This window comes from Dermochelys coriacea, chromosome 5 (assembly GCF_009764565.3).
Source record: "Dermochelys coriacea isolate rDerCor1 chromosome 5, rDerCor1.pri.v4, whole genome shotgun sequence".
NCBI classification, from domain to species: Eukaryota; Metazoa; Chordata; order Testudines; family Dermochelyidae; genus Dermochelys; species Dermochelys coriacea.
The window spans coordinates 72,741,720-72,764,985 of NC_050072.1; the positions used below are offsets into that span (position 1 = coordinate 72,741,720).

Consider the following 23,266-nt stretch of genomic DNA (forward strand, 5'->3'; position numbering starts at 1 on the left):
TGCACACACAAACATTGTTATAGTTGCATTAATGATGAAAAGGTCCTTTTGTGGATTCACAGTTACATAAACCTTATTTAGATCTCTAAGGTCCTATCTACATTGAGATCAAAACCAAGTTAAGTACAATGATATAGATCTTTTTAAACACAGCTGTTGCCAATCAGGGTTTAGCATAGTTTCCTTCAGCTCTGGAGATAGGACTTTTTTTTTTTTTAAATGAGAACTCTCTTGAAAATCAACAGACTACATAAGGCAGTTAGCCTATGGCTTGGTTCGGCTGGCACAGTTCTCAGAACAAATTCCTGTCCCCACTGATCACGGAAATCGTGCTGGAGCCCAGCTGGCAGCAACAATCACATGTAACATGTTCTAACTAACTCAGTCCGATTTCCATTATACAAAGAGCGTAAACTCCTAACTTTATGAGCAGTTTAATCTAATTATTTTTTCTTTCGCCTCCTACTCAATTGGCTGCACTCACTATCTGTTTGCTAGGCCCTTTACTGGAAATCCATTCTAATTGACTTATGGCACAGTTGATAAAATGAAGTTTTTCTGTGTTTAGTCAGCAAACCGCACTTTGTGACTACTCAATCTCTACTAGTTAAGGCCAGTGGTCCCATCTTGAAACCCGGGAGCAAAAGGCAATAAAATTCAAAAGCTACAGCTGGAAAGAAGATACACAATGCTGACCCAGCTCTCAGCACCAGGACTATTTTCCATTGGGCTGAGGCAAAAGGCTCTTGGATAATGATTACTCAATTCAATTACGCAGCCAGGTTTTACCCAATGGAACACACCCTCACAAACAAATTACAATTTTTTAACCACAACATTTTTTGTTTACTGTACCAGCCAAGCTACATATTCAGCAACTGCAACTTTGAAACTAGGAAGCAAATAATATTAGCTGTATTGATTTTACAGTAGTAATGACCTTACATTTATATAATGCCTTTCATCCTCAGGGATCCCTGTGTACATTACATACTTAAAACACTGAAATGAAGTTGTCCCTTGAGTGAAACACAGCAACTGTCTGTTAGGCCACACCAACACTATATACAGCTTTTAGGACAGAAATGCAAATGAATATATTTTTCAAACTAAAGCGGTTATTGTAATTTTAGGTAGATAGAATGTAATTATAGTAGGAACTGGGCAGTTGGTCTCTTGCAAAAAAGTTCTATGGGATTGATAAAGATCAAATCTTTACTATTGGAGGCTGGTGGAATGTGCATATAAATGATATTTAGGCAACTAAATAACCATTTTCACTTTAAGTCACCACATACACTGCATAATTACAACCATTACATATGAGAATATATAGTAGGTGTGCAACCTCATATGGACCTCAGCTTAAAAGTCTGGCTATTAACGAAAAAAGTTGTTAAGTTTTGTATCTCATCTGAAAGCCAAAACTTATCATAAAACAGCAACCTTATCACCATGTCATGGCACTGGTTTGGTACTCACTCAGAGGGTGAATGTTGCTTTTGAAAACTACTCCCTGCAGCACCTAGGGGTTCTTCAGTGGTCTCCCATCCAACTACTGACCTGGGGCTAAACCTTCTTAGCTGGATTCTAATCCCAGCATTACAATAGGTTTCCTGGTAATCTTCAGCAAATCACTTAACCTGCCTCTGCCTCAGGTTCCTCATGGGTAAAATGGGAACAGCAGCATTTCCCTACCTCAAAGGTTTTGTGAGGCTAAAATTCATTCACATTTCTGAGAAGTTTAGGGACCATGGAAATAAGCACCACAGAGCAATTTATAAATTAAAAAAAACAAGTAAAGAACAACAAGCAGAAAACAAACTGTAAGAAAACTTGAGTCCTGGTTTTTCCTCATGGGCAAACCTCTGATGATTCCTACAAAATGTGCCAGATTAAAAGATAAAACCCAGAATGAAATCTTATCCTAGGATTGTGGAATAAATAATGTCTCCAGGAAGTGGAAGAGGGTGCTTACCGTCTGAGTGCATTTGTTAGTTCTGCAGCCAGTTCACTGTCGTTGTATGGTCTCAGCTCAGCTAGGGTTAATGGTGTTGTGGTCCCATCTGTGCATTCCTGAAAAATGAGCAAGATTGCCTTACCAAGAGTTACTCATCACCTTAAGGGGGGGAACTATGAGCACTTTAAACTTACAACTGCTTTTAAAACTGAGCTAAAATTAAATCAGTATAAACAACACAAGTGTCATGTAGAAACATCAATGCACCAAGAGATGGGTCAATGCATTATATTCCACAGACTCTCCCAATGTTTTACAAACCATCCCACAATAATAAATAATTTGCAGAATTCTGCTATAGAGCATACATTCTTTGGTGTCTTATTCCACTTTTGACACCAGGTTTGAAGGGAAAAAGCACAGTGAGCATGCAGAAGTTCAAATGATGTGTAGTCAAAATATAGGAGGACACTTCTGTAATTTTTTTTTGCTGCTGGGGCTTTATAGGGACAGAGGAACAAAGGGACACAGCAGCATAGGTATGGGATTATAGAATTTCTTGGGTGTCCCTATTTCCTTAGAAAAATTATAAACCTAAAGATAGCAATATATAGATTTTGTTAATTTAAGGGGAAATTATTTTCTCCCCAACCATTGGTATCTACCTGCATTGTGAGGGGGTTTTATAATGAAATCTCCAGTCGTTTCCTAGTGAAATGAGACTAATCTATCTCAGTTTATTTCTGGATGCACAAACCCCATAACTGTTGACTTTCAAGGAGATACAACAGCTAGATGACAATAAAGTTGGCAATAGTAGCTAGAATGATAGTGCCGAATGACTGTCATCTTCCCAGAATTATTAACTGCATTTTGCTCAAGGGACATGGGCTTAATTTTGCAGTGTCTGCAAAGTGCTTAGAGATCCAGGATGGAAGGTGTCATATAATTAAGAGTAAGATTATGTCACGGAGGTCACAGAATCTGTGACTTCCATAGACCTCCGTGACATTTTCCGCTTCAGCAGGGGCCCTGAAGCTCTCAGCCGCTGGTGGTGGGGGGACCTCAGAGCTCCAGCTGTGGGCAGCTCCCACAGCTCCAAGCCACTGTGAGCAGCGGTGGGGACTCGGGCACTCTCAGCCACCATGGGTGGTGGAGACCCTGGATCTCCGAGCAACCACAGGCACCTGGGAGACCTGGGAGTTGCAGCAGCAGTGGGTGCTGGATCCACACCCCCCCTTCCCTCCCCCATACCCGATTTTGTCACAGTTATTTTTAGGAAAAGTCATGCATGGGTCACAGACTTCCGTGAATTTTTGTTTCTTGCCTGTGACCTGTCTGTGATGTTTACTAAAAATAACCATGACGAATTCTTAACTTTACATATAATACATGTCAACTGGAAGAGGGAGAAAGGGGTGTGTGAGTGTGTGGGTGTCTGTGTGTGTGTGTGTGCACGCGCATTTATGTAAAAAGAAAAGGAGTACTTGTGGCACCTTAGACACTAACACATTTATTTGAGCATAAGCTTTCGTGAGCTACAGCTCACTTCATCGGATGTGTGTGTGTGTGTAGATGGAAGGGAGAAAGCAGGGATGATTAACATGCTTAAAACTGATAATGACAGGGAGATGAAATGTCTTTAGTTATGTTTACTCTGATTCTGGAGACTTGCATTAATTCCTGACCTTGCCCAATTTGTCTTTGCTGCCACTACTGGTGGAGCTGAGGGATCTCATTTTCTGTTCTTTTTGCTCTTCTACTTCAGACTTCAGGTGCTCAATGTGAACTAGGTAGGCCTGTTCTTGGGCCTCTCGAGTGCTAAGTTTCAACTCCAGTGCTTTCTTCTCTTTCTCTAGCAAGTACAGTTGTGCCTTAAGTTCTGCCATCTCCTCCTGTTGGGGACACACAGAAGATCACATCAAGATACCACTTCACAGAACTGTACACAGAAGGGAGACAGAGTCTTACAGTGAATGAATCACATTTGTGCGGCTTGCCAAGGTGTGGCTTAAATTTGATTTTCAATGAATTTTTAATTTAGGAATCATTCGTACGATTCAAATGTATTATCTAAACAAAGAACATTTACAGACACAGGCAGCAGTAGAGAATTTTCTGGTGTAAATATATTATTGGTATTGAATATAATTATGTATTATATTTATAAGTAAAAATAACCATAGAAATGTTTGAAAAGCTATCCCCTTGAGCCATAAGAGATCCTACTCGGAGAGAAGCCTGAACTGGTGTAATATATACTTCTTTTAGCCACACCATCTTGCACTCAAGACTCACAGGACCAAATTCAGAGGTGATGTGTAAAGGGGCAAGTGGTATGCTGAAAGCAGGTGTGAAGATGTAAGACAGTCTGTTAGTGTAACTTATCCTAACTGTTGAGAGGTTCTGAAAAAGGTGAACATTACACTAGTTTGTCTCCTCTCTGAATCTGACATACAGAAGATATACTAATATTTTACAAGAAAGCTTAATTTTAAAAGCTTGTTCCTGCAGATAATTCTCTTGCCAATCAGATGGTTACAATATTGCTGCAAACTTTCTCAGAACAAACCCTTGTTGTACGTATGTTATAATGTCAGTGTGTCCATTCCCCATGCCCACAAATCATATCTGCTCTCATACACCATCTGAACATATCTAGTACAGCAATTCCGTTCTATATGGCTTACTCTAGAAACGTGGCCACAGTTTTTACCTGAAAGCATATCCTGAAGCCAAAAAATCTGGAAGGGGTGTCATATTAATCCAAAGAATCTTACTTTCCCAGCATATAATCCACGGTCAGCGAAGAATATATCAAAACATTCCAGTGCTTATTTAGTTTGATTAACATTTTTGTAGAGGTAGGAGAAGGGCAATACTCCCTCTGCCCAAAAGCTCAGTGCTCAGACTGTGAAAGGAGGCAGCGGACATAAGTCTGATAAAAGAGAGCCTTGTAGCATTCAACAGGGCTGGTCTAACTATAGGCCAGTTAATTTAACACCAATTCCAGGACAAATTGTGGGAAGGCTGATTGGGATGCAATCAGTAAAGAATTAAAAAGAGTGATAGCACAATTAATGCCAATCAACATAGTTATATAGAAATAGATCTTGTCAGACAAACTTGATATTTTTGATGAGATCACAAGTTTGGTTGATAAAGGAAACATGCTGACATATTATTATATATATTATAGTTACATATTAACTTAAACTTCTGTAAGGCATCTGACTTAGTCCTGCATGACATTTTGATAATTTAGTATAATGAATTTTCTGTTAATGTAGCCAATATTAAATGGAGTAAAAACTGGTTAAATGACAGACTGCAAAAAGGAACACTGTGAATGGGGAATAATCACCCAACAGGAGTGTTTCTAGTGGGGTCCCACAAGGATCTGTTCTTAGCCTAGTGCCATTCAATATCTTTATCAATCATCTGGAAGAAAATATATAATCATTGCTAAAATTTGTAGGTGAAATAAAAATTAGTGGAGTGGTAAATAATGACAGGCAGAGGTCAGTTATATAGGCAGACCCGGAGCACCTAGTATCATTTGAACAATGTGTTTTAATACGGCCAAATGCAAGGTCATAAATCTAGGAATAAACAATGTAGGTTACATTTATAGGATGGGGAATTGTATCCTGGAAGGCAGTGACAATGAAAAGGACTTCGGAGTCGGAGTGGATACCCACCTGAACAGGAGCTCCCAGTGCAACAGTGTAGCTAGGAGTGTGACCATAATTCTCAGATACTTAAAGAGGGCAATATCAAGGAGGAGGAGGGAGGTTGTGTTACCTCTGTATAAAGTATGAATGAGACTATTAACTGGAAAGGTGTACACATTTCAAAAAGGACGTTGTAAAATTAGAAAGGGATCAGAAAAGAGTTACAAGAATGACTCAAGGTCTGGCCTAATGAGAGGCTTTAAAAGCTCAATCTATTTAGTTTATACCAGCAAAGGTTAAGAGGTAACTTGATCATGGTCTATAAGTACCTACACAAGAAAGAGATTTTTGCTCTCTTTAATCTAGCAGAAAAAGGCATACTGAGATCCAATAGTTGGAAGCTGATGCTAGACAAATTCAGACTTAGATTCATAGATACTAAGGTCAGAAGGGACCATTCTGATCATCTAGTCCGACCTCCTGCACAGCGCAGGCCACAGAATCTCACCCACCCACTCCTATGAAAAACCTCACCCATGTCTGAGCTATTGAAGTCCTTAAATCATGGTTCAAAGACTTCAAGGAGCAGAGAAGCCTCCCTCAAGGTCAGCCATGCCCCATGCTACAGAGGAAGGCGAAAAACCTCCAGGGCCTTTCCAATCTGCCCTGGAGGAAAATTCCTTCCCGACCCCAAATATGGCAATCAGCTAAACCCTGAGCATATGGGCAAGATTCACCAGCCAGATAGTACAGAAAATTCTTTCCTGGGTAACTCAGATCCCATCCATCTAATATCCCATCTCGGGGGATTTGGCCTATTTACCCTGAATATTTAAAGATCAATTACTTACCAAAATCCCATTATCTCATCATACCATCTCCTCCATAAACTTATCGAGTAGAATCTTAAAACCATATAGATCTTTTGCCCCCACTGCTTCCCTTGGAAGGCTATTCCAAAACTTCACTCCTCTGATGGTTAAAAACCTTCGTCTGATTTCAAGTCTAAACTTCCTGGTGGCCAGTTTATACCCATTTGTTCTTGTGTCCACATTGGTGCTGAGCTGAAATAATTCCTCTCCCTCTCCTGTATTTATCCCTCTGATATATTTATAGAGAGCAATCATATCTCCCCTCAAGCTTCTTTTAGTTAGGCTAAACAAGCCAAGCTCCTTGAGTCTCCTTTCATAAGACAAGTTTTCCATTCCTCGGATCATCCTAGTAGTCCTTCTCTGTACCTGCTCCAGTTTGGATTCATCCTTTTTAAAAATGGGAGACCAGAACTGCACACAGTATTCTAGGTGAGGTCTCACCAGTGCCTTGTATAACGGTACTAAAACCTCCTTATCCCTACTGGAAATGCCTCTCCTGATGCATCCCAAAACTGCATTAGCTTTTTTCACAGCCATATCACAATGGCAGCTCACAGTCATCCTATGATCAACCAATACTCCAAGGACCTTCTCCTCTTCCGTTACGTCTAATTGATGCGTCCCCAACTTATAACTAAAATTCTTGTTATTAATCCCTAAATGCATAACCTTACACTTCTCACTATTAAATTTCATCCTATTACTATTACTCCAGTTTACAAGGTCATCCAGATCCTCCTGTATAATATCCCGATCCTTCTCTGAATTGGCAATACCTCCCAGCTTCGTATCATCTGCAAACTTTATTAGCACACTCCCACTTTTTGTGCCAAGGTCAGTAATAAAAAGATTAAATAAGATTGGTCCCAAAACCGATCCCTGAGGAACTCCACTGGTAACCTCCCTCCAACCTGACAGTTCGCCTTTCAGTAGGACCCGTTGCAGTCTCCCCTTTAACCAATTCCTTATCCACCTTTTGATGTTCATATTGATCCCCATCTTCTCCAATTTAACTAATAATTCCCCATGTGGCACGGTATCAAATGCCTTACTGAAATCTAGGTAAATTAGATCCACTGCATTTCCTTTATCTAAAAAATCTGTTACCTTTTCAAAAAAGGAGATTAGGTTGGTTTGGCACGATCTACCTTTTGTAAAACCATGTTGTATTTTGTCCCATTTACCATTGACTTCAATGTCCTTAACTAATTTCTCCTTCAAAATTTTTTCCAGGACCTTGCATACTATAGATGTCAAACTAACTGGCCTGTAATTACCCGGATCACTTTTTTTTCCTTTCTTAAAAATAGGAACTAGATTAGCAATTCTCCAATCATTCAGTACTACTCCTGAGTTTACAGATTCATTAAAAATTCTTGCTAATGGGCTTGCAATTTCAGGTGCCAATTCCTTTAACATTCTTGGATGAAGATTATCTGGGCCCCCCGATTTAGTCCCATTAAGCTGTTTCCGTTTTGCTTCTACCTCAGATATGGTAATATCTACCTCTATATCCTCCTTCCCATTTGTCATGCTACCATTATCCCCAAGATCCTCTTTAGCCTTATTAAAGACTGAGGCAAAGTATTTGTTTAGATATTGGGCCATGCCTAGATTATCTTTAACCTCCACTCCATCCTCAGTGTTAAGCGGCCCCACTTCTTCTTTCTTAGTTTTCTTCTTATTTATATGGCTATAGATCCTTTTACTATTGGTTTTAATTCCCTTTGCAAGGTCCAACTCTACTCGACTTTTAGCCTGTCTCACTTTATCCCTACATGTTCTGACCTCAATTAGGTAGCTTTCCTTGCTGATCCCTCCCGTCTTCCACTCCCTGTATGCTTTCTGCTTCTTCTTAATCACCTCTCTGAGATGCTTGCTCATCCAGCTTGGTCTACAACTCCTTCCTATGAATTTTTTCCCCTTTCTTGGGATACAGGCTTCCGATAGCTTCTGCAGTTTTGATTTAAAGTAATCCCAGGCCTCCTCTACCTTTAGATCCAAAAGTTCTTCAGTCCAATCCACTTCCCTAACTAATTTCCTTAAGTTTTGAAAGTCAGCCCTTTTGAAATCAAAAACCCTAGTTGCAGATTTATTTTTGTTAATCCTTCCATTTAGTTTGAACTGAATTAGCTCATGAGCCAAGATTGTCCCCTACAACCATTTCTTCTATGAGGTCCTCGCTACTCACCAAAATTAAATCTAAAATGGCATCCCCTCTCGTCGGTTCAGCAACTACTTGATGAAGGAATCCATCAGCTATCGCATCTAGGAAAATCTGAGCCCTATTATTATTACTAGCACTAGTCCTCCAGTCTATATCTGGGAAGTTAAAGTCTCCCATGATCACGCAGTTTCCATTAGTATTTACTTTATTAAAGACATTAAAAAGGGCTCTATCCATATCCAGATTAGATCCCGGAGGTCTATAGCACACCCCAAGCACTATCGTAGGAGAGGCTTTACTAGTTTTCTTCCCCAATGTATTTTTTGCCCAGACGGACTCTGTCTTATCCATTGCATCGCTTCTTATTTCTTTACATTCTACCTCATCATTGATATACAATGCTACTCCACCCCCTTAACCTTTGTTTCTGTCTTTCCTAAACAGCACATACCCTTCAATACCTGTAGTCCAGTCATGACTACTATTCCACCATGTTTCTGTTATCCCTATAATATCTGGTTTCACTTCCTGCACCAGTAGCTCTAGTTCCTCCATTTCGTTACCTAGGCTTCTTGCATTGGTGTATAAACATCCTAATTTTTACTGTTTGGCCTCGCTCACATTTTGTACCCTATTAGGCACAGTCATTCTACAGCCAGTATAACCTATTAGACTAGTATCCACACTGCCCTCACTCCTTATATACATTCTCCTACCCACGGCTGTATCCTTTCTTACTTCGCCTTCTTCCCTCTCAATGCTAAAATCTGGCGTGGAGATTTCCTGGACATCTCCCATCCATCTCCCCCAAATTCCTAGTTTAAAGCTCTCTTTATCAGCTGTGCCAGCCTCGATCCTAGAAGTCTATTTCCTTCCCTACTCAGATGAAGTCCATCCCGAGAGAACTGTCCTCTGTCCGTAGAATGCCTCCCAGTGGCCATACATCCCAAAGCCCTCCTTATAGCACCACTGCCTAAGCCATCTGTTGACAGTCATAATCTTGTCATACCTTTGTTGCCCTTCTCTAGGAACAGGAAGGATCCCGCTAAAGATCACCTGAGCCTCAATTTCCTTAAGCGTCTTCCCCAGCCTAGCATAGTCTCCCTTAATACTTTCCAGCGAGAATCTAGCCGTATCATTTGTTCCCACATGAAGGATAATTAGGGGATTCTTTCCCGCTCCCTTTAGGATCCTTTTCAACCTCAGGTCTACATCCCGTATCTTAGCACCCGGAAGACAGCACACCCTTCTATTCTCAGGATCAGCTCTAGTTACAGGCCTGTCTATTCTTCTGAATAAAGAGTCCCCTATCACATAGACTTGCCTTTTCCTGGTGACGGTGCTATTCTCCAGTCTCTCCCCTGTTCCCTCTGGCTGCAAGTTCTTTCCATTCCTATTTTCCCTTATAATCCTCTTCAACCCATCCTGTATCCTCCTGGGGCTCATATTTGGTGTAGTCTCCCTTGACTCTTCCGCTTTTCCTATAGGCCTAGCTTCTCTTCTCTTCTTCCTTACCCTTCCACCTTCAACAAGTACCTGCTGAACCCCTTCTTCATTTTCCAACTCTGCAAACCTATTCCTAAGCTCTATTTCTCCTTCACTAGCCCGTCTTTTCCTCTGCCTGGTTCTTTTAGTCACATGTTTCCACTGACCACTTTCCTCACCCAGTCTCCCCTCAAAATTCCCCAGCCCTGCTTCCATCTGTGAGTCTGAGCTTTTCCCTTCAGATACCTCATATCTTTGCTCCATCATCTGCTCAAACCCCTTCCTAAACTCAACAAGAGACTTTCCACCTGCATCTCCAAACCTCGGATTTTTTCCTCCATCAGCTCTATCAGACGACATTTCATGCAGAAAAAACTCTTACCGGTTCCCCCCTCCAGGATCAGGTACATACCACAGCTTCCACATCCAGTCATCCTCAATACGTCTTCCACTGCAGGAGTCACTCCCACAGCTGCCTCTGTATCTGTCATCGCCTTCCCACCTAAATCCTGTTAATCTGGGAAACACAAGCCACACCAAAAAGACCACCCTCCTCCCCAGCAAAAGCAAACCCCAAACAAGCACCACAATACGAACTCCCACTCAAACTCCCCTGTTTAGAGCTCCGTTTGCTAGCTCCTGTGCTGCTGCAGCTGTCTGTGCCGCTGCCTGACTGGCTGGCTACGTTTATAGGACCCCTAGTCAGAAGCCCCACCCCCTAATCAGGATCAGCTGCTCTCCCAGCACAAAGCCCCTACACACACACAAATACTAAAAATACAAAACCAAGTACAACTACCTTCTCCTCCAACAGAACAACTACAGACTTGTAATAAGGTACAAATTTTTAACAATGAGGGTAATAATTAACCACAGGAACAACTTGCCTAGGGATGTGGTGGATTCTTCCTCACTTTAAATCGTTATATTAAGACTCGATATCTTTCTGAAAAAATACACTATAGCTCAAACAGAAATAATGGTCTTGATATAGAAATTACAGGATGAGGTTCTTAGTCCTATGTTAAGCAGGAGGTCAGACTAGATGAGAATAATGGTCCTTTCTGGCTTTAAAATCTGTGAATCAATGCCTATTGCTGAGTAAAGAGTGGTGCCCATGGACTCCAAAGAGAGTCCCTCCCACTAATTTTCCTAGATTAGGAAGATGGTGGCTGTGAAGTACAGCATCAGAGGTGTGAGGATAAAGCAGGAGGAAATAGGAGGGGTTGTCTCTCGATGTTCTAGAAAGCTCTCCGCCCTACCCTCCACCCCAAAAAAAATTTATTCTCAGTGGAAGGAGAGGGAGGAAATCAAATGCAGAATTGAGGATATTGATGTGTGTGTTTAGGACTTGCCTACACACAGAAGTTGCACTGGTTTAATCTAAATTGGTTTTGTTAAACTGATCCAACATTGTGGACACCCTTACAATGGTTTATGCCTGGTTATATTGGTTTAACCTGGTTACAAGCCCAGGCTAAACCGATATAAGAAGATCCACACAATGTTGTACCAGTTTAACTAAAATTGGTATAAAATCATATATTAGGGCATGGCTACACTTGCAGATGTAGAGCACAGGGAGTTAAACCAGCCTTCGGAGACCGCAGCAGGGAAAACGCTGCCATATGTTTACACTGTCAGCTGCAAACACACTGGCGTGGCCATGTTAGCAGCTCTTGCAATGCCACAAAGAGCAGTTTATTGCGGTAGCTATCCCAGCGTGCAAGTGGCTGCAAAGTGCTTTTCAAATGTAGGGGGTGGGGTGGAGTGTGTTGTGTGTATGTGGAGGGAGAAAGAGTGGGTTTTTGGGGAGCTGAGGGTGTGTCAGCATGCTGTCTTGTAAGTTCAGACAGCAGCAGGTCCCCCTCCCTCTCGCCTCTCTCTCTCACACACTCACAGCAAGCAGCATTCCACAGTAATGGTTTGCTTTGTTCCGGAGCAGATAAGCAGCCGGCTGTCAGAAACGGAGCTTTGAAAGGGCATATCCGCATTCCTGCAGCCGATTCCAAAACAATGAGAAGAGTGGCCACTTGTTTTAAGGGGATTATGGGACATTTCCGGAGGCTGATCACAGTGCAGTAATGCAACAACCTCATTCACACTGATGCCCAGGCGTTTCAGCCGGAGTGGAGCAAGCTTTATGCTTCTCGTGGAGGTGGATTACCAGGAGCGCTCCAGCTGCAGAGTCCAGGCACTCTACGTGCCTTGCCAGTGTGGACACATTGGGAGTTAGAGCTCCCGGGGCTGCTTTAATGTGCTCTAACTAGCAAGTGTAGCCAAGCCCTTAGTTATATCGGTACAACTGTGTATGTAGATCAGGCCTCAGGGGTCACAGTTTAGTCCTAACTAGCCCCACCACTGAAAATCTCCATGCTCCTATATCCTTTACTCCCACCCCAACTCTTTGTTGCAGCACAGTGTCAAGATATTGCTCTGAACTGGTGATCACTTGAGTGCCTTAAGGATGATAGCTTTTAACAGGCCCTTCTTTCCTGAGGCAATATGAAAAGGAGGTGGCTTTGTTCTGCCTCAGTACACAAAGCTTTGAGTGTTTTCTCAGAGTGGTACACGCACAAGCTTGTGAGTGAGGTAATGAAACATTACATTAGCAATGCTGTCTCATGGTTTTGGTCTCCCTTGAGCACCTCTGCTGTCATATCTCCCTATTGCAAGCATGTTGCTTCTTGATTGCTGTATCATAAGTTTAGAACCATGGATTGAAATCCTTGCTTAACGCATGCAGACTTGGTCATTGCTAATCATCAATCATTGTTAAGTTGCTGTACAGCTAATTATGCTCCAGAATCTAAGTGTTCTTTAAAAGAGGAAAAATAGTAAGTGTTTTCCTACATCTAGGTTGCATCAAAATATGAAGAGATGCAGTGGTACTACAGCTCTGACTGGGGAGTGAACTGTTCCCATTCATGGCCAAGGCGTGTTAACAGGAAAGTCTGATGACAATTTAACTATTTCATTGCTGATCTTTTAGCAGAAACGTTAAGTGAATATGTCTGCTTGTTGCTCTTGGATAATAGTACCAGATATTAGGCGGAGTGCACTGGGATAGTTAGTCACTATCAAGAGTGGCTTGAGGAGTTGGGTGGAAAAGGGGGAATGATAAATTCTCAACCATCTCCTGGGTGCAAAACACCCCACTGTCACATAACCTCCCAGCTCCCCACTGCCAACTTTCACAATGCCGTTATGTGCTGCAATTCAAATACCTGCAGCAGAGGAAAATATGGGGGCAGCACAACAATTTCATATAAAAATAAACAAGCACAAAGGACACTATACTGATTGTACTGGATGTGGTGGGGGCAAGCAATGGAGTTACAGTGTTATGTAATACTAGGGTCCCTATTGAATAGTTTAGGTCTAATGGACTGCACAGGATACAGGGCTGCGGGCATACTACAACTTTTCAGATATAGCACAGGGCATGCAACAGGGTTAGGTTATACATTAACTGGACAGAGAGCGGTAAGTTGTGCACACCCTTGCTATTGTCACAATGTCTTTTGGAATGTGCAGGTCTCATAGTGGTCCTGAACATCACTGTTAGTTACCTCTCTGTAACACCATGAAGCAATCAGGGACAAAGACAGCATATTATAAAATACCTTCATTGCCATGAGTTCCTGCATCAATACTGCATTTTCCAGATCTAGCCTCTGGTTGTCTCCACGAGGTTTGACATCGTAACTAAGGGGATCAATATGGATGCTCTCCAGCTCCAACATGGTCAGCTTGACTGCTGCCCTGTCATTCTTCAGCTGCTGGATGTAATCCTTCAACCTCTGCTCATCCTCCTTTGTGAACTCCGTATCACAGCTACTTGCAGTTGAGCTGGTAGTGCTTTGAAGACCAAAAACAGCATCACTCATTGGCAGAATGATTCAGGTCTCTAGCCTCTCCTCCCGCCAACCCTCATTTGAAATTTGTTTAATCAACACCACACACGTGATTCACCCATTCACATTTACACTCACAGTTGCCACAGAGTATAATTTTATCATGATCATCATCAAACGTACACAGTCTACTGAGGACCGTTGCGCCAGCCTGAATTACCATGATTAAGGTTAAGATTTTGTCATGGTTATTTTTAGTAAAAGTCATGGACAGGTCATGGGTAATAAAAACCAAACAAACGGAAACAACCCCCCCTCCCCAAAAAACGGGCTTCCATGAATTTTTGTTTATTGCCCGTGACTGTTACTAAAAATAACCCTGACAAAATGGGGCTGATGGAGGGATGAGAGCCCAAGCCCTGCTGTGGGAGGGTAGGAGGGGGTCCAGCATCCACCGCTGTGGTGACTGAAAGCTCTGGGGTCTCCTCCAAAGCCTGCGGTGGCTCAGAGTTCAAGGACCCCCGGCCAGCTGACAGCTCCAGCCCTCCTGCCCCAGGTCTGAAGCAGAAAATGTCACAGAGGTCTCTGGAAGTCATGGAATCCATGACTTTGTGACATAATCTTAGCCTTAACCATGGTTGATGGCATCAGTACAATGAAGTTACCAAATCTGGCTCAATCCTACGAATCCATGAATGGCTTTGCAGGGGGTGCCAGGCAGGGCTGGGGCATGCACCCCCTTGCACATTGATGAAGAGCTTGAGAGCACAGTGTGCAGGTGTGTTTTTGTCCATCCGGTGACACGGCCGAAGACCATACCATGCTTTTGAATATAATGAGCAACTGAAGGAAGGCAAGAATGGCTATCAGGATCCAGTGTGTATTAATATTGTTATATAACTAGTGTAGTATTATAGAAAATATTAACTTGGGAGCACATATCAAACATCTAATTTTTCACTTTAGCCTGGACCAAGTGTTGCAATATGCAAAAGAAACACACACACACACCCCTCTGCAACTTTCAAATACAGAAAAGAAAAAATACATAGTTCTTAAACAGAATAAAAAATGCACAATACTGAGTCAATTATTTCTTCACTGCAAAGCCAGATAATTAGTTTTGCTGGCATAACTGCTTTTGACATGAAACTTTTTTTAAATCAAGAAACAATTAAGTGCTTGCTAAATATGCCATGATGAGAGCAACAAAAACTAAAATCTTTTATCTATAGAAAACTTCTGCATGCTGCCTCACACCTTGAATGGGAATAACAATCTCTGGGTTTGAAAAGTTACTTTAGATTCCATGTCCCGTCTGCTGATGCCAGAGCCAATTATTAAGGTGATTTTTTGATGGACACCTGTAAGAAAAAGGCTGAGGTTGCTTCAGAAAGTCCAGCTGCTGTCATGGTGCTGTCTTTTAATCACTATTAACCTGGAGCTGGATTTGAAATAGTGACCAGGTACCCCAGTGTTAATTTCCACAAGACATCCAAATCCCTCAACTTGGAGGTATATTGTCATGTTTTACAGGACTTCTAATAGAACACCATCATCTGACTTTATTGTCGCATTCCTTTTCCAAAGGTAGTTTCAAAAGAAAAACTGCCAGACAATTTTAGCTCGCTCCATAAATGTCACATAATGAAGAGCTTTTACGCAGGGAAAACAATTTCTAGATAAGCACGAGAAGCCTCAGTGCCCCATCTCTATCTATGTGCATTCCAGTGTTCTAGGGAGAAGAGATTTATGGAGGTTAATTGCAATGCTGCTTTAGTTTCTTAACATTCCACTGCTGAATATACTTGCAAAAACACTAAAAGGAAAAAAGAAACAGCACTGCATTTTCTACAACCTTACACAGACAAAGCTGCCTGCTGTCTCCTGAGGACCTGTAATCAGCTGCTGGGTGAGGGTTAAGTCATCCATTAACTGTGCCTGTCTGGAATGCTGGATGATCTCAGTTATCAGCAGGGGAATAAATCACATTCTGTATTAGGTTGCATTATTTTTCAGCATTTTTTTGAGGAGGAAAAAAACCCACCCTGTCTGTGGACTCCTGCTGGAGCCAGGCTAATGTGTAATGGAAATACATTTTGCTTACATACTTATGCACTGCAGAAAGAAGAGGGGGGAAAAACAGGTTGGTTTTCTCTCCTTCCTCTCAATTGTGCTTGTGCTCAAGCAGTGTTGATTTTAAGTTGCATCAGATAATTGCCAGTGGATCTTTCAGAGAATTCCAACCCCAGGGCAGCCTGAGAGGAAACAGAGAATTGGCAGGGCTACAAAGACTTCCTTAAGTCTTCCCCCCTCATGAAATATCACATTACATGGCTTTACTACAGCTTTCTGCTAATTTCAAATGATTTCTTCTCTCTCTTAGGGATAACAGGCGCCGTGTTTACTAGAAGCGAAAACCACTTTTCCCCCCACTAATTCCCATCTGCAGTAAATCAGAACCTAGCTAGCCTATCATGGGTAAAAATACATGGAGGTTTTAATGAGTTCTCCATAATACTTTGCTTTTCATCAGAGGATCTCAAAGCTCTTTATAAACCTTATTTAACTAGGCCTCACTAGGCCCTCGGTAAGGTAGATATGATGTGAAAAATCACGCAATACAATACATTACTATTCAATTCTATATCAAGTGGTGTTGTAGATCTCTTCAGGTTCCAAAACAGCCCTTCCTGGGCTACGCACACTCAGAGACTAATACTCAGGGACAGTATTTAGGGTCTACACAGCCTGCACATTCTCAGAGTTTAAGTCAACGTTAACCTTAGCTTTCGTTTACAGAGAAAATACGCTCCTTGCCCTCTTTGCTGGAAAGTCAGCTCTCAGAATGAAAACTGAGCACCGGTCTCTACATCTGCTATGAGGACTATTCCTAAAGCTCCCCAGGTATTCACAGTACCAGCCACAGCTGCACAGGACTGACCTTTCAGGTCCACAGCTGCAGGTCTCCATTTTTTGGAGACCAATCCACAGCTGTGAAGGTAACGGCAACTTGGGTTATTAGCTCAGTCCTGGCTGGCTGGCTGGCTGCCTGCAGCTGAGCCGGCTCCTCTGCTGAAGTGCTAGTGAGGCCTCTGGTTACAAGGTGAGGAATTAATGGAAGAGCTGCCAGTACAAAGAGGACAGAAGAAAAGGAGAACTGCCCTTTGTCCCCTAACTTTGGTGCCAGAATCCCCCCACCCAGTGTGAGAGAAGAGAGGAGGCAATATATCCAGCAGAGGAAAGGGGTACATAGCCTATTCCCCTACTCAAGAGGCAGACACAGCCTCGCAATCCCCACCCCCATTTCCTGAATTATGGAGAAGTAGTTCAGTGTGAAGGGCTGCATGACTAAGCACTGAAACAATGCCATGATGTATATGTGATCATGGGTTGTGATGCCACATGGAGCTCCTTCAAACTCACTTTGATGGCTCTCCCCAAAATCCTCAGGCCAGCCCTGCTGCATCTGTGGGGGAAACACCCTTGGCTAGCTACCATGTAGTGCTGACTTTGGCAAACTGCTATGCTTTCTGATGACAATCAGGGTAACACGAATGAGGTTAGGGGATGAACTGAACAGGCAGCATGTCACAACCAGAAAAAAAAAACAAAAATAGATACATGATGTCTCTCTTATTTCTCTAGCATGCACATAGGGAAAAAATTATACAGCTCCATCAGACCTCTTGGAAAAATGATTTCCTTCTGCACATTCCCTTCACCGTGTTCATAAAGAGCTGAAAGAAACATTCTACCCGCTCGGTTCATCATTGACATCTGCAAGATTCCTAAATGATGCTCAATTAATTTGTATATATATTTTCTATACAGTGGATCCTAGATAGCATGGTATAACATTAAGAGGTGTCCTACACTCTCAAACTCACACATACTACATGTGCATATATATAAACACACTGCATATATAAAATATTTCTCAGTTTACTGATGCTGTTGAGTACATCCTCTCTTTTCATTCAAGAAACCTTGTCTGGGTGAAAAGGATACAGCATCCTTTATACAGTATGAATTTCTATCCGTAATAAGTGTGGGTTAAGGGTTTATAGAATTACAATTATGAGGAATGTCCCAAATCCATGTAACATTCTTGAATGGTAGTGTCTGCATTTGAACTTTTACTTTAAGGAATATTTGTTAGGTCACGTACATCTGTCCACCCATCTTCCAAGTCAGAGTGGCTCCACATCAGAGAAAGCACACAACTGGATGGCAAGGATAACCTTTCAGATAAACTGGCCTTCATTCAGACCAGCAGAATTTGAATTAACAGTATATTGGGCTATAATCTCAATACTTTGGCAAAACCACCTCCCTCCTTTGGAAACCTATTTGCTCCAATGATGAAGTCTGGTACTGAGAGCATACCACATGCTTTGGTATTTGGAAGCATTAACATGTTTCCATATCAACACTTCCACATTGCAGCCAACATAATCCTTTATTTCAGCTACCTATCCGAAATCCCTGGGGTAGTTCTGAAAGGAGGATTTAGCCATAGGTTTGGGTAAGTTCAGATGGTTAGTGGTAAAAACATGTTGTAGAAATGTATTTCCTTTGCATGTGATGGGATGGACTGTCCCTCCCGCATCTTGATGGAAGGCTGGGGTTATTAGTAGTGCAATGAATACAAAACAGCATCCTTATTCATTGTAACAGCAGCAATCTCCATCTCTCTCTCTCTCTCTCTCTCTCTCTCGTTTCATTCTTTTTACAGGTGCAATCAGTTGGATCTTCTTAGAGATGAATGCTCCTCTAGCCATTAAAACAATTACGACTTCCACAAAGCTATTTTTATTTTCAAAAATGAATTGGCAATATAGTTGGGTTGCTGCCAACCAAATAAATTGAGGTGCAAGCTATTACTTTATTCACTTCGCCGGTAACAACCTCTACACTAGTTTTTCATTTCATCTCAGATGCTCCCTTTTACAATCTTTAACCCCGCTTTGTCATCAGCTGTTGCCTGTGCTTGTGTTCTCGGTGATGTGTTCAGCGATTTGACATTCAGCATCTCATCTGTGATGCCAAAGTTAAGGCTGGATCAGCACTTCCATTATAAACCCATTTTGTGGGGTTTCAAACTGCAGTGAGAATTATTCACTTTATCACAAAGTCTTAGCCAAAGAGGGGTTTTTCCCCCTCCCCATTTAAAGAAAAAAACCTGCCCGGCACTTTAACTCAAAGGATCTTCATTATTTTGTTTGCAAAGATCAGGCTTGTGTATTAAGATTATCCTGTAGTCATATATAATATAAAAAAAATTCATTTCAGAGGTTAAGTGCAATCAAGTGAGGAATTTGTCCATTAATATGAACTGTTTCCAAATTGTGGTCCAAGGAGCACTTGCTGGTCTTATGGAACTGGCTCCCCTCCTTGTTTCCACCTGTTTCAACAGGCCCTCAGGTACTTCCATGACAAAGAAAAAGCCTACGGAAGCAGCTGGAAATAAGAAGTCAGCCTTTCCGCCTCTGCTAGGGGTTTCTGTCACAACAGAGAGAGGACGGAATCCACCTTCAGTGATTGCAACCACCAGTGGGTGGGGCCAGGGCTGCTGCCAGCCTCCAGCAGGAAAGAACCATAGAGCAGCAAGTCCAGGGGAGCATGGAAGAATGAAGCCTAAAGAAGGGAGCCAAGTGGCAGGCAGGTGTGTGCAAATGGAGAGGAAGAGCAGGTATGCATATGCAAGGCGAGATGAAAAAGGGAGCACAGAAGCATATGCAGAGAGGCAGCAGGAAAGAGGATGAAAATGGACAGGTGGACGTGTAACAAAATGAAAAACAAAAGGAGAGAGAGTCTGTTTTCTTCATAAAGGACAAAATGCAAAATTAAAGACAGTTACAAATACATACCTATTTTACTAACATTATTGTCTAAGCAAACGTAGTTGCCACAAGGATGTTATGTGATTGTGAACAGCAGGGAGTGCTCATGAGATTCTCTCTCTATTGAGATGTGGGCCACATTATGGAGAAGTCTGAGTTACATCATCTCACTGCCTTTGTCCTCTGGATGAAAACAATGGGGAAAAGAGATTTTGTGCTTAGCTGGGCAAACGTTACATGCTCCCTCTTGAAATTTCAAAAGTATATATACGTGGATTTAAAAAAGGAAATGCAGAGTGGTGTGGTGGAATATGGAGTCAAAATGTCCTGAGTTTTCTAAGCCCTATTCTGACTGCTCCTGACTTGTTGCCCTTGGGCCCCTGACAGTAACTTCTGTTAGTCTCAGATTCTCTGTTGAGAAAAAGTGGAAAAAAGAGTTACCTTTTCCGTAACTGGTGTTCTTTGAGACGTGTTGCTCATGTCTATTCCACAATAGGTGCGCGTGCTTTTTCCCCTAGCAGTACCCATAGGGGGGAGTGCCCCCGCGACCGCTAGAGTGGCGCCTGCCTGGAGCGGTATAATGGCAGCTGCATGCTCCCCCCCACCCTCAGTTCCTTCTTGCCAGACAACTCTGACAGAGGGGAAGGAGGGTGGGATGTGGAATAGACATGAGCAACACATCTCGAAGAACACCAGTTACTTTTTTTGTAACAGTCTTTTCTTCTTCAAGTGATTGCTCATGTGTATTCCACAATAGGTGATTCCGAGCTATATCAGTTGGAGGTGGGTAGGAGTTCACAAGTTCCCAGGACGGAGGACAGCCCTGCTGAACCCAGCGTCATCCCTGGTTTGGGGGACGATCGCATAACAAAGTGATGCGATTGGAAAGCTGCTGAGTGGAAATTGGCTGGCCCCTCACGCACTCAGCCGAGGAAACGAATAGTTGCAAGGACTTTCTGAATGGCTTGGTCTGCTCGCGGTAGAAAGCCAGAGCCTGCTGCACATCGAGCGTGTGGAGATGGCGCTCCTCACTGGATGTGTGAGGCTTCGGGCAGAGGACCGGTAGAAAAATATCCTGACCCATGTGGTAGGCAGAGACCACCTTCAGGAGGTCGGCACTGGACCTTGTCTTTATGAAACACTGTGTACGGCAGCTCGGAGGTCAGGGGGGAAGAGCCGTGCACACCTTCCTCCACGCTGAGGGAGGAGGTGGATTTCATAACATACCTTTGGTCCTGCACTCCAAGGGAGGTGGACACCTAAGTGCTGGGGCAAGTCCCTTAAGCTGAGTCTTCCCAGAGCTGATCTCAGTGTCTGTGTCATTTATATAACTATGTCTTTGCCTCCTTATTCTTAGGCATCTATCCCAGTTGGCCCTGTCTATCGCACTCATTGGCTGCTGACAGAACCAGTGAGTTTGGGGCGGGGTGGATATGTAGATATTCAGAACCCTTAGCGGGGACATAGTATTTTCTTTCTGCCTGCCTGGAGATAGGGGCAGGGAGGAGGGTGTCTGCCACAGGGCCTTGATTAGTTTTACCACTCCCTCGTGCATGGCAATGCCACCTTGGAGGGGACTGCTGCATTTAATACATTGAACAGGGAGCCTAAGGGCTCTGCCAGCTCCTCAGCTTCCAGCCCCAAGTTCAATGCCACACTCTTCAAAAGCTCCTGGTGGGCCCTTGCATCATCCCGAGCGACCGCTTGAGAAAGTCCTGCTGTCGCCTCATTGGACGAAGATGAGGAGGAGGCAGGTATAGGTGGTTGTGTCAACTCCACTGCTTCTTGCCAGGGGAGCCACGGCCATGGCCGGCTGTCCCCAGGGAGCTTGCTCCGACTCTGCATCCGAATCAGGGGGCGGGCGGGAGACTGTCGCCAACCGTCTTTTGGATGCCCCCGAGACCGGCCGATGCCCCTGTAACAGATGGGGAAACCCCCAAGGGTTCCATAGTTGTCAAGGGGCCAGCCACTGGCTCTGGGGCCATGCAGCCACGGGCGACCCAGAGGGGAATGCCCATGTCCCCAATGGGTGACTTTGGTCTGCAGGCAGATCTTCCTCCTTTGGGTCTATATACTTCCTCCTCGCTATCAGAGCCCGAGGAGGGAAGAGACTTGTCTGGGGGACCAGGACAGTACTGAGGCCTCCTGTCTACCCCGTTCCCGTTGGCTCTCTCTGCAGACCTCCATTCTGGACCTGTACCAGGATGGTGCCTCTCAGTGCCACAACTCCTGTGACTGGTGGTGGCCTTTGGCAGATTGGCAACAGTACCCTGGAGATCAACACCTCATGCTTTGAGAATGATGCCACTCCACAGAGCATGATCAAGAGGATCAACGTCTCGGAGACTGTCGATATGCTTGCGGTGATCTGTACCAGTGATCCGGAGACCGGTGATGGGGCTCCAGGAACCGGCGCCTCGACGCCCTGGAGCGGTGATGAGGACTGGGAGACTGACTCAGGTACTCCTGGCACTGAGGCTCTGGGGACGTGCCTCTGCAGGTCTGTGCCAGACTGCTGGCGATTGATGCCGGGACTCCGAGGAACGCTGCCTAGAGTCCAGGAACTAACGCCGGGAACTCTGGCAGAGAAGCCAACCTGCATCTGGCTGGTGGTGCTGTTCAGGCAAATGCTAGTGGGGCACCCACTGTGGCGGGGAGTAGCGGAGACCTCTGGAAGGGTCACAGGGTGGGTTTACCCCTCAAAGGGGGCACCTCACTGGCTGGCATGGGCAGCACCAGAAAGGATGGTATGTTACAAAAAGTAATTTTCCCTCTGTTGATACTCACCCCTTCTTGTCACGTCTAAATTGAATTGGCCTCATTAGCACTGACCCCCATACTTGGCAACTCCCATCTTTTCATGTGCTCTATATTTATACCTGCCTACTGTATTTTTCACTCCATGCATATGATGAAGTGGGTTATAGCCCATGAAAGTTTATGCTCAAATAAATTTGTTAGTCTCTAAGGTGCCACAAAGACGCAAAGTATATACATTGTATATAGATGTACTGAAGAAGTAGCTGCTCCCCAGAAATATTTGAACTAGATAATTTTTGTAATAATAGTTCATTTAAGTTTTATTATTTTAAAGGTCTAAAAAAATCCCAATATCCTGATTTTTCCTTCTGGAAAAATCCACTCTAACCTGCAAAAAATTTGTCCACCAGTCAATATTTGTCTACAGTGTCAATTGCTAAAGGGAGATTTTTTGGGATAGTGGAGTTGTTATGAAAAATTATTATAACTGGTGGCAGAAACTTATTCTGTTTCTGTGAGAAGTGAAATGGTTACAGCTGTGACATTTAAAAACAACAATTCTTGAGCACTCCAAAAGTTTATGAAAACCGTCCTTGATGGGAGTACTTTTTTGGTTTCCAGTTCCCTAGAAACCTGTGGTGCCCT

General features: G+C 43.2%; 1 protein-coding gene across 7 annotated transcripts in view; it reads right to left on the reverse strand.

Annotated features, from left to right (window-relative positions):
• The window catches only part of MCC (MCC regulator of WNT signaling pathway), a 355,688-nt gene that overhangs the window by 20,233 nt on the left and 312,189 nt on the right, over positions 1–23,266 (reverse strand). For all 7 annotated transcript variants that reach the window (XM_043514732.1, XM_038402671.2, XM_043514734.1 and 4 more), the window contains 3 exons: positions 13,785–14,019; positions 3,649–3,855; positions 1,979–2,076 (listed from right to left, as the gene is read on the reverse strand). In XM_043514732.1, coding sequence (XP_043370667.1) covers positions 1,979–2,076; positions 3,649–3,855; positions 13,785–14,019 — 540 coding nt within the window. The remainder of the gene's footprint in view (positions 1–1,978; positions 2,077–3,648; positions 3,856–13,784; positions 14,020–23,266) is intronic.